At 42.5% G+C, this 12177-nt stretch overlaps 1 protein-coding gene across 3 annotated transcripts in view; it reads left to right on the forward strand.

Annotated features, from left to right (window-relative positions):
- The window catches only part of esrrb (estrogen-related receptor beta), a 42816-nt gene extending 37275 nt beyond the window's left edge, over positions 1–5541 (forward strand). For all 3 annotated transcript variants that reach the window (XM_038729428.1, XM_038729426.1, XM_038729427.1), the window contains one exon: positions 2274–5541. In XM_038729428.1, the coding sequence (XP_038585356.1) occupies positions 2274–2518 (245 nt within the window). In that variant the 3' untranslated portion in view covers positions 2519–5541. The remainder of the gene's footprint in view (positions 1–2273) is intronic.
- The last annotated feature ends 6636 nt before the right edge of the window (positions 5542–12177 follow it).

The raw sequence follows: 12177 nt of genomic DNA on the forward strand, positions 1-12177 counted from the left end.
ATGGCATTTCTTAGTTTTTCAAGAGTTTCTCAGTGTAACCTTTAGTTTGGAGCACGAGATGGAGAGATGGAGAGAAGATAAGGGCAGTGTACGGGCAAGAAGGATGGTGGAGGAAGCTTTTTTAATTGAACACCTTCCATGTTGTGGTATTTCTCCAGCGCTCCCTCTCCCCTCTCTTTCTCTATCTCCATAACAGTAGCTGCAGGGCACAGCAGCCACGGGAGATAAATTTAGCATTTCATTAGGAGCACAGGGGCTGTCAATAAAATGTGTTAAGTCGAATGGAATGAGTATCAGGGAGTGATAGGCCTCGTTTGTTCCAATGCCGAGACGGCACGCCGCTATTGACAGGCTCCTTTTGAGGAGGCAGGACCTGTCCCGCTCTGATCAATGCCGCCTGGGTCACTGGGCCACTTTCCCTTGTTTTGTCCGGGGCTGAAAAATGAAAATGCTGATGGTGGGCCTTTGCTTTCAGACAACATAGCTTTGGTAGGGAGGTGGTGTGTGGGAGAGAGGAGAGATGGGGGATCCAGGAGAGAAGAGGAGGAGGAGGAGTGGGGGGTGTCCAGAATGTTAGAACAAGGTCTCTGGGAGATCACTCTCCCGGGAGGTCCTCTGTCTGACAGCTGTGAAAATTTATAGCGATTGATTTTGTAATTAGCAGTTTATCAATCGGATCGACGTGGGCTCACTGATGGATTGCGAGGAAATTGTTTCTTCAAAGTTGTTTTTTTAAGTCTACCCCTCCTCCAAGGACTACAAGCTGTGTGCTCGATGTCTCCTGCCCTCTTTTCCTGCCCATCTGTTGAGGTGTCTCTATCGCTCTCTTTTATTTTCTCCTGTTTTTTTCCCTTGCTGCTAAAACATGCAATTATAGTCAAATCAGGTTTATCGCTAAAATGTGTGCATGTTTGTAAGTGTGAAAAACAGAACTAAGTATTGGTTTGATTTGTAAAAATGCAGCTTTGTTAGGTTGTGAATCCAGCCGCTGTGAAAAGAACAAAAGATAATTATGTCACACCACATCCTCATCGGACATTTTTTTTCTTTTCTTTTTTGCCTTTTGTTCTTCCGTCCTCCCCACCTCCCTCCCACATTCCCTTTACAAAACGACCTACTTCATTTTACCACTGTGGATTTGAAAACCGTCAGGGTGAGAAATGTCTCAAGGTCTTGGGAATACAGTTGTTCCAGTCAATGAATTTGGGGCGAAGTCTGAAATCTGTTTCGCCTTTTATTGTCCCGTGTGGTAAAATATGCACCGCCAAGGTGAGACGAGTCAGGCAGCCGATGACATGGCGCCTCTGGAGTGCCAGACACCGGTTAACCAGTGAGAGAAACTGCGACCCTGGACAGTCTCTGAGAGAGGCTGGGAGACAGAAACAGAGGAAGGAAAAGGCGAGAATGAGAGGGGAGTGCTGTAACATGATGTACAGTAGGATCAGTAAAAAAACAGTGGCAACGTAGCGAAACAGACTGAAACTGTAGACTGCTCTAAAACTGGCCTGGAGGTGGGACAGATTAGGGCTGACTGAAGAAGACCTTTTTTGAATATAGACAAATAATATCAAAATCAAATCAAAAGGGAAGTTTATTTTATTATTTGCCAGTTTTTAACTGCTACCCTTAGATAACTAATTTGTTGTTGCGTTTTGCAGTAGAATAAACCCATTAGTATTTGTTTTCCCCCACTCTGATGGTCAGAAACTCCTTTGAGGGAGTAGGAAGGAAATGAATTGAAGGGAAGTGTTGTATTCATTTCAGGCTTGTTTACAGCGTCCTATTCTCTAATGGAGCCCCGTTCTTCGTTTCTTTTTTGTGTGAAAACAATCTGTCCTTTGGAACAGTGTGGTGTTTAATGTGTACTCACTCAGCATAGATTGGGTGCTATTCATGCCATTGTTACTGGAGGGTAACATTGATTTTCAGTTGCGCTGGTCAAGGGCCATATGAATATCCTGACCAATCCACCAAAGAATAAATAAATAAATAAAATAAAGCAGATGTTTCTTTTTTATGATCTATTCTTTATCTTGTCAGGGTGTGAGTTATACTGATAATGTGTCCCCTACCTTACTGCTACTGACAGGGCAGTAAAGATCAATCATGAGATTTAATTTTGTTTTAGAAAAATCCATTTCCCATCACTCCTGTTATATTACCAGTGTGTGTACATAGTGCACACGACATTTTTAACAAGTTACTTTTCTTTTCTTTTCATTTTTAAAAATCCATCAGTCTTTATGCTCCTTTCTCTGTTCCTGTCCCGTCAGACTCCATGCACATAGAGGACATGGAGGCGGTCCAAAAGCTTCAGGACGCTCTCCACGAGGCCCTGCAGGACTTCGAGAGCAGCCAGCACCAGGAGGACCCACGGCGGGCGGGCAAGCTGCTCATGACCCTGCCCTTGCTGCGGCAGACGGCCACTAAGGCTGTGCAGCACTTTTACAGCATCAAGGTGCAGGGCAAGGTGCCCATGCACAAACTCTTCCTGGAGATGCTGGAGGCCAAGGTCTGATCGGACGGTGGCTGATTGGCCATAGCAACGGCGGAGGGCTGCATTAGCGTTACAGAAAGTGACTTGAACAAAGGCTGAGGGTACTCAGGAGAGGCAGACCCCCTACTGACTGTGCTAGGCAGGACAGAGACTGGCCTCCCTCACTCCTCCTGGAATCCTGGGACACTAAATAAAAAAGAACAAATGCAAAACTTGGTTATTAGTATAAATATAAAAATGATGCAGATTAATTTAAAATATATAAGAAATACTATGTACAGTAATAATTTTTTTGGTTTTTGTTAATTGTGAGTGGTCATACTGTATATGAAGGACGCTTCTGCCCCTCAGCATCTTCAGAATAAGTAGTTGCCAGTTCTTGATAACAAGATAAAGAGGTTTCTTTTTACATAAAACTAAAAGTTCCTTAAAATTGTTCTGAAGACAGCAGAGGTGTCAACAACCATAAACAGACTCATTTGTCTCACAGTTGTGTTTTTGCCTGGACTTGACCAGGACATGTATATATTTATTATTGGAAGACTGAGTGTACAGTTCAAAGTCTGGTGACCTTGGTGGCCATTTTCTCTTATTCTCCTCTTGGAAAAAAAAAGTGAACTAAAATTGTTACCTAAATGTGAACTCTTATCAGTTTAAATGTACTTGGATATACCTCTCCAGAGCAGTAAGCCGTGTGATCTTTGTGGATCTGTCTCAGACTGGAAGACTTGCTGGTCCCATGTTTAACCAAACTAGCATAGGCAGGTGCAATTAGTCAGTCGTCTTATTCTGTAGTAACTCAGCAATAAAGGGAGCTATGGGGAAGCCAGGCTTAAACCTCCTATCTTTCATGTGCTTTTCAATGCTGCTGTGGCTAGAAAATCATGCCTGTGTATCTCAGTCCCACCAGCTAGCCACACCACTGCACCACTGTTGTACACTAGTGTTCCTCCTTTCCTATAGTGGTTTGTGTCTGTGCTGGTCATTCACCCCAAATTTGGTCATTGTTTAAGCCCATGGAAATTGCCTCGTGGCATGCAAATAGATGACCTGATTCTGGCTAGGTGAAAGATGATCAGAGGGTTTGGTGTGGCGGTATCAAAGGATTTATGCCGAGTGGCAGAAGTCCAGGAGATTCCATGTTCAAACAATCAGAAGCCCATATGTCAACCACTCTATTTCGGGCAACTTTAAGCCTGTGGCAGAGTCATCCCACACACAGGGAGCAAGGTGCCCAGCATCTGCTCTCGCCATTTTAGACACCTCCCGTCTTTTAATAGCTGTGCCTGCATTTATAGAGCTTCAACCAAACAGAGGTAAATGGCAGGTGCAGAGCAGAAGTGGTGGCACTTCACATTGGGTTTATTTTTAAATCAGCAGGAGGTTGTTGTCTGCGCGGCCTCCCTCCAGGAGCACAGTAGACACGTGGAATACTTCTTCTTGACCTCATGTTGACACGGTGGCCAGTGCCGAGTAACACCCTTCCCACCGGCCGGGAAGCAGGCAGGCATCTGCGATGGGAGCTCGGGATGCCCAAGCATGCACATGTGAATAGCTATGCAAGAAACAAAGTGTCAGTGTGCTCCTTAGGGTAACAGCAACCCAACAGTGTGTCAGTACAAGGTGTGATCTCTGGTGGGAAAAAGAGATCTCATGCTCCCTTCTCCCCATGTTTAGCTACATGTCCATTATGCTGGGTGTGAGTAATACTGTTGTACAGTCCAGCAGAGCTGTGCGGCTCATCTCCATGTGAGAGAACGTGTCGGAGGTGAATGCTTATACTACTGAAGGATTTTATGTGATGTGATAAATTGTGGCGCTGTCACAACAATATGATACTGTGATCAAAGGAATCCCTGACATTGCAGTAGGGTAGAGTTGCCACCATGCTTGCGATATCAATAGCTAGCACTGAGCTAGCGGCCGGCATGCCTTTTTTACAGCAGCCTGATTGGCCACGTAATGAAGGATGCCTACCTACTCCGGCACCCAATCATCCCAACGTGAACTAGCCGCTGCCCAGTTAACAAGCTCCACTGTAGAGGGTGACAATATAACTTGATTTATTTTACTGTTGTGCAATACAACAGGGACCAATTCTGACTGAAACCATGCAAACAGCATGCTTTTGCTTAGATTTGGGAGAATTTGTGTGCTCTTCAGTGACATATTCTAAATCTTTCTAATCAGAAATGTGTATCCTGTATATCAGAACATTTAAATTTGATTTGCTCCACTGATAAAATACTTTTTGTGCTCATTTCAATAAAAGTGCAGTATAAATTAAAACTTTTTCAGAAATTCTTTACAACTGGAATTTTGTAGTGGCCCAAGATGATCAGCCGTAAGAATTATAATAACTGGAGTCCTCTCATCGCCCTTTTTTCTTTTTACCTTGCAACATGGCACAGTGTTAAGTAAAAGAGAACATGTCTTACATTACAAGCTGTGTCTAAGTGTGTAAATATATTACCGTCAATACAGTAGGTTGCCGAAATACCATTGAAAATAAAGTATGCAGCGCCCTGCTGACTACTACCTCATTATCATATTGTCAATATTTCTCTGATTCAACACTTCCTTCTCTTTATCATCCTCACGTGTCTGTGACATACCTGAGCCATCCACGTTTTTTATTAAAAACTGTTTCTCCTTCAGTGCTCCTGCCAAAATATTTGTAATTGTACTTATTGTTCTCTTCCCATTCATTCTTCATAGATCTGTTTGTAAAGATAAAGCATGCTTCACGTTGACCACGTGACTTGGCCATCAGTGGGTGTGACCCCCATTTTGGTAACGAAGCGGGTATGTGTTTTTATGAGCGTCAATGTGTCAGAATTGGTCCCTTGATGATAAATTGCAGACACGGGCAGGTAACTGATTTCCTGCTTCTGTGCTATGAGTATTTATGATGTGAAATATATCATTTGGCAATGGTGTACATTGATATCTCTGATCGTTAAATCACCAATATCTGTGTAACTTTTACGCTTTGATTTTCAAAAAGGTAAAGGATCAATGAATTAAATACTCCCTTAACTCTGTGATTTTTTTGTGGTCTAACTAAAAATCTGTTAGAAAGCAAACCTCCAACAGTCACACATCAGATTCAAGCAGTACACCCTATAATGTTTGGACAAGAGTATATGCTCACATGTTACATCAACATGCTAATACAATGACAATAAATAAATGTTGATGTTTAGCAGGTATAGTGTTTACCATGTTCACCTAAGTGTGTTAGCATGCTAACATTTGCTAATTAGCTCAAAACAAAAAGACTGATGGAAATGTTATTAGTTTTGCAAGTATTACACCTTTGGCCTGATGATCAATGGTGCTAGAGAAAAAGCTAATTGCTCAGCAAAGTTACTGCACTTCCTTTTGTGGGAAGCAAGAGTATTGCAAGAGTAACCACAAATGTCAACCTCATGGTGGTACTAGAAGAAAAGTCAGGAGATCACCAAAGCCATAAGGATATATCATCTGGGGACTAGGAATTTGAATTAATTCCACATGTACTAATCCATCAAGAAAATGTGATCATGAATGTCTGTACAAAATGTCATGGCGATCCATCCAATAGTTGTTGAGATATTTTAATCTGGACCAGAGTGGTGGACCAATTGGCAGAGAGATGGTTTATTATAACATAAGTGATTCCTTATTAATACATTAATACTTATTAAACTTGATTGTTTATACATCAATAATGATCAGCCAGAAAATAATTTCCACAGTTGACAACCATATAACCATGCTGCTAGCAGTGTATTTACCCACTCTACTATGGCCAGTTACACACACACACTGACCGATGGGGACTTTAGCGACGAGACAGAACAAAGAGCAGATTGGAGCTCGTAGCAGACCACAGACGGTAGGCAGCAAGCGAGACAAGCCAGTCAGAGATTCGCGCAGGCCACCCAGCCATCAACCGCAGCCACTGCAGGGCCAGGAGCTGTTGAAAATGGATCCGTCACAGGAAACAGGCAGGCACACACGCCAAGGCTGGTGGAGGTGGGGGAAGTGAGGGGCTGTAGCTCCATTATTTCAGGAAGCTGATATTCCAGGGAGTTAAAGTATTCCCTCCTCTATATAATTATAAGAGCCAATTTCCCTTTTTGAAATAATGTCTTGCTAACCAATTAATTGTAATAATCCTCTTCCTGGAAACAATGGCATCACTAGACAAGAGACTTGAGGATGAAGGGAGTGAAAAAGAAGATCTGGAGGGCTACACAAATAAAATGTAGAGCACAGTTGCCAGGTGCTGTATTTTTAAAAGCAATGTTCTCCTCATTTCTAATGTAAATCATCCGGCTGGACCAGATATTGCCATCAATACGTTTCCCACAGATACAGTAGCCAGGCAATCATTTACCTCCATTGACAGGTCTAAACACCTTTCATTAGAGTTACGAGGCATCTCATCAAGATACGGCCAAGCTCGCAGCTGCATGACTGCTGTGTATTGCTTAAGTGTGTTTCATTATTCCCAAAGCAACGTTGATGATGGTGAGGGAAAGGATTACACGTCAGGGTGAGTGATTGGGTTTGAACAGAGCTGCTGCATACACTTTGTATCAACCCAGGGCTCAAATTACACTTAGGTTGAAAACGGAGCACGCAAATGCCCAGGAGAGCTTGTGGCACAGAAATGAAGAGTGGGCCACCATCTCTCTCTCTGTTTCCCTCACACACACATACACACACTTTTCATCTCTTTCCTTTGTCAAATCGTCTTTTGACCCCCCACCCCCTTCCTCCCAACATTGTCCTCCTTGTTTTTGAGGCACAACCATCCTTTATGGGCATTCTTATTGTTCCACTGATTCTGTTATGTGTATTTATTGCTCCATTTGTGAAATTGGAGGCACTGGCCGACAAGCCTATTACTATTCAATAACAAGAGCTGGGCATTTTCACAACCATGGGCTATCAATGTCCCAGACAGAAACGTTACGTCACATCAATTTCAAACAGCAGACAGATTGCTATATTGTTGTTGTGTATTATATTGGAGAAGAAATTTCACCCATCTCCACAGAGGAAAACTGTGAGTGCCAGCAGTCAACAACATGTCTGATCTTCAACAAAAGGACAATGTAATTGTCTCAAGAGTTGATCTATTTCTAAACAAACTGCTGTCCTGTACCTGTCCCACTAGCAGTATCTGAGCCATGCATCCCCACATCTCTGACCCTGCCCAAGACTGTCTTAGGCTGATCAATATGGTGCCAAAGTACCTAGCAGGCACACAGACCGGGCCATCTGAAATTTCGCCCTCTCATTGTCCATCTTCGCTGTTTTAAGTGCATTTATCAGGTTACACTCCTGCTTTCCTCACCACTTAATGCATGGCTGAGCTGCTGTCCTAAAAAACCTAATGGCCATGAGTGGACCTTTGTCCCAGTTTGTCAAATTACTCTGGTTACATTTTTTATCCGGCCATTATGCAATCACACAGTGAAAGGCGAGACCTTCTGCATAAGTTTAAATACCTATTTTCTGATCTAATATCAATATGCTGCAAGTGTCAGACAAAAAGCTGGAGCAAAAAAGGAAATGAGATATTATATCAGGTCTTGTATTCCCTAAGTGACATTTGCATGTTTCTGGCCCAAAATGTTGTTCTGGTCCTTCAGAAGAAGCTACATGAACAAGCTTCACTATTTCAGCTGATAAGTACTAAAGAAATTAAAGTGAACCCACAAAATCCCCCCGAGAAGAAGTCCCAAAGGATGTACAGAGAAGCGCACCACCCGGGCTCCACCGCCACACAGGATGCATGTTAAGATGAGACCACGCTGACCCTCCAACGCTGCAGAGAAAATTCTGCTTTTAGCTAAAATCAGTGCACTTGCGTTCCCTAACACTTGAACAATGTAGGAACACAAGTGCTGTGAGAAAGCGGGCAGGTAATAAACTTTACACACGCACACACACACACACGCACAAACACACACAATAACTGCATGTGAAGGGTTTTGTTCCTTCATTTGAGATTTATTTGCCCAACTGTGTCTTTATCTGTGCTGCTCACTGATATGAAGCTGTGGGGAGAGCAGAAATATTTCCAACTATCTGCTGAATGTATCTCCCTCCACCCAAGGAAAACACTGTGGTGGGACGTGGTGGTGTGGGGGATGGAGCGGGGATGGGGGTCTTTTCTCCGTACTGTTTTATTGCCTCTGCCATGTATTCACACGTTCTTATGGGCTTTTCCAATTTAACCATTGGTTTGGAAATAATGAAAGGAGATAAGGAACATTGATAAGCATGGATACGTCCATCAAACGAAGAAAAACTCACGCAGGGTTCTGTGTGTACTCACTTCACAGGCGTTTAACACAATTACTGTGTTATTATGTGTGTGTGGGTCGGGCATGTTTTTTGAATTATATTAAGACATTTGCTCCGTCTGAGTGTGCAGGTGGGATTGTTCATATTTTCTGGGCATGCTTTAGAATATTAATAGAAAGATAGAAATTACTTGAATTGCTTGGCTTTAAAAATTTGGAATTTTACACATATTGGTTTTAGTGGGCTAATTCATCACATGTGTATTAAGTTGCTAGGTCTTCTGACCAAGATTTTAAAATTAGTGAGCTGTGATTTAAGCAGAAAGACACATTTTCTGATGTGTCATTTGCTGACCATCTACACTATGCTTGTTGATACCGGTGATAATGGTAGATTTTTTAGGAGGTCCAAAGGGGGAGGGAGGAAATGGTCAGGCTCAACTCCAGAGGGAAGCCACGGATGGGCCTGACCTTTTCGGCATGTCAAGCAAAGGTTAGAAATCTCTACTGGCCTTAAAGCAAATGCACTTGTTTGCCATAATGGAGGAGGCCCCCTGCCTTTTTTCAGCTAGAGACCAGGTCTGGTCCTGAGAGAGTTCCCTCTGATGGAATTCTCTCCGCACACACACACACACACACACACACACACACACACACACACACACACACACACACACACACACACACACACACACACACACACACACACACACACACACACACAGGGTACTGTCTCCATTGCTTCCTATTTTGCAATATAATTAAGTTCAGGTAAGTGTCAAGCTTTCTTGTATCAAACAAACCAAAATCCACATGTGTTTTATAACAATTAATGACACAAGTATTTCAGGTCATAAAATGCGCTGCATCGTATTTTTTATTGTGATCATCCTTGTTTCCATTTTCATGTCATTTTCATTTCAGGATGAGATGAACAGGGAGTACAACAGTCAACAGCATGATGAGACTGCATGCGCTGTGAGAAATAGATCCACGGTCACTCACCTAAGATCCAGCAAAGAAATCACCCGTCCCTTATCCTCTTAGGAGATATGTTGTAGAAATCTCATAAATATTGGCAAGACACTCTGTCTTAGGCCTATAGAGATATTGTACATCATATAACACATCATATGACCACTCATAATTCACACATTTATATTCATAAACGTGGTTTTGTATTTAAAATATGACTCATAAGGCATGATATATGGAAATTGACAGATCATATGTGATTCCTGAATTAAATATCAAGTAGATCACATGTTTTATGTCCTTTTCTCTCCTCTCTCCTTGCCTGAGAGAGGAGCCTTGACCATGCAGGTAATTTACAGTGTTATGGGATGACTGCAAAACATGCTGTAAATAAATAAGGGTCGACCCATTTCATTTTAGGACAGAGGGGGAGGTTAGCCACTCCCTTTATACCCCACCCCTCTGTCCCTTTGAAACAGTGATGTCCCTTCACTGGGTGCATCTGTATATCACCCGGCGAAGAGGGGACCGCAAATGGGGCAGCAAGCAACACTATGCAGTCCATTTGCTAATTTCAATATGGTGTCCGTCTGTATGGTTATGGCCTTGGGCACAGTAGCAACCCCCCTCTTAGTTCACCACTGCTCTCCGCTCATCTCTCCCCCATGTCCCTTTGACCTTGCACTCAATCACAAAGAGACCTCACACACACACACACACACATATTGACTCTATAAGAAACTATACACAAATTGCATCTGCTTTTCAGCCCTTGATATGCTTCTGTTTTAACACCACACACACATATACACACACACACACACACACACACACACACACACACACACACACACACACACTTCCTATTGTCTTTGTGCAGTAAAAGCTCCCAAATTGGCAGGCAATTTATGACACTTTTCAGAGGAATTAACATCAATGAGCACAGTCAGAGGATAGATTATTGTAGAAATGTGTGTATATGTGTGTGTGTGTGTGTGTGTGTATGTGTGTTCAAGCTTGTCTCTCAGGCACTGAGATACACTGCACATTGGCGCATTTGAATTGCAGTGATTTGCTCAATAACTCTCTACAGTGATATTGCTATGATCATTACCCAGCTGTACAGTGTAACATCAAGTGAGCAAATTAAATGTGCTTTTGTTCTAACATCGCTCTCCTGTGTCACCTGCCCACCTTCAGCTAAACTGTTTTTGCTCATGCTTCTCAGAAACTTTGAGAAAATATGAGACAATTTTAATAATTTGGAAAAACAAAGCAGAATGAACTTAACTTCATCCCCAAGCTGCACTCTTTGATCATATAACACTGCCGTTGTTTTGTCCTCACTGCCCAGCAGATCTGACTGGCTGCTGTTTAAAGGTTTACCTGCCTATGAATCGTGATCAAAATCTCCCGTGAAATGTTTTTTTTTTTTTTTTTTTTTTTTTTTACAGTTTGAGCCTATCCACAACCACCTAACAATCTGTGTCTGAATGTCTTCCCTCACCCTCCCTCTCTTTTTAACTGTGTGTGTATGTGTGTGTGTGTGTGTGTGTGCGTGTGCGGAAAGTGTGCATGGATAGGTGTTAGAGCAGAAGCAGAGGGAATATTACACAATCCTCTGTGCATTATTGTAATTAGATTTCCCAGGATAGCTCAATTAAGTCACACTGCTCCGGGGACCTGGTGGTTTGTGGTTTGACACTCGCTCACATGGGGTCCAGTGTGTTAAGTAAGGCAGAGAAACACAACTATTAAAATGGTCACTATATCCTTTTAAGTTAGCCATAGATAAACTTTTCTGTCTCAATAAAGCAGCATGTTTGCTTTCCAGCAGTGTGTTTTTTAAGCTTACACAGAGGGCAGGTAAAGGTAGAGTCCAGGCTGCAGCTCAGCTCTGTTGCTGTTGAAGAATGAAGGACAGAGCACAGTTACCCTAGGACGGCCTTGTAATGCAATGTAATGTATATTCTAATGAGAAGAGCTCCATCTATGGACCACCTGTTGAACTGCATTCATGATAAAAAAAAAAAAAAAAACTTGAATCCAGCTGTGAAGAAGCTTCTTCCTCCAGTGTGTTCCAAATCCTTGTGGGTGGTAAATAATATCAAAGCTCTATTTTTAGTGCCCACAGGATAAATCTGATGGACACTCAGTGTTACTGTAGAGGTCAGCTTTAAAGGGCCGTCCTGGCTTTCAGTGATTATTTATTTGTATGAATGGCAACAAAACGTGAATATGTTTGGAGGAATTGCACGTCATGTGTGGTGACAAAGGGAGATTCAGCACTTTTGATGATATGTGGTTACATTACTGGTCTCAAGGCTGGCGCCGAGTTTAAATGCTCCAGTAACATTTCCTTTTATTTATATCTGCAGACCTTGGCTGAAATAAATGAGT

Source organism: Micropterus salmoides, unplaced genomic scaffold (genome assembly GCF_014851395.1).
Source record: "Micropterus salmoides isolate LMB-PRFRI ecotype aquatic unplaced genomic scaffold, ASM1485139v1 Ms_hic_scaffold_19, whole genome shotgun sequence".
NCBI classification, from domain to species: Eukaryota; Metazoa; Chordata; class Actinopteri; order Centrarchiformes; family Centrarchidae; genus Micropterus; species Micropterus salmoides.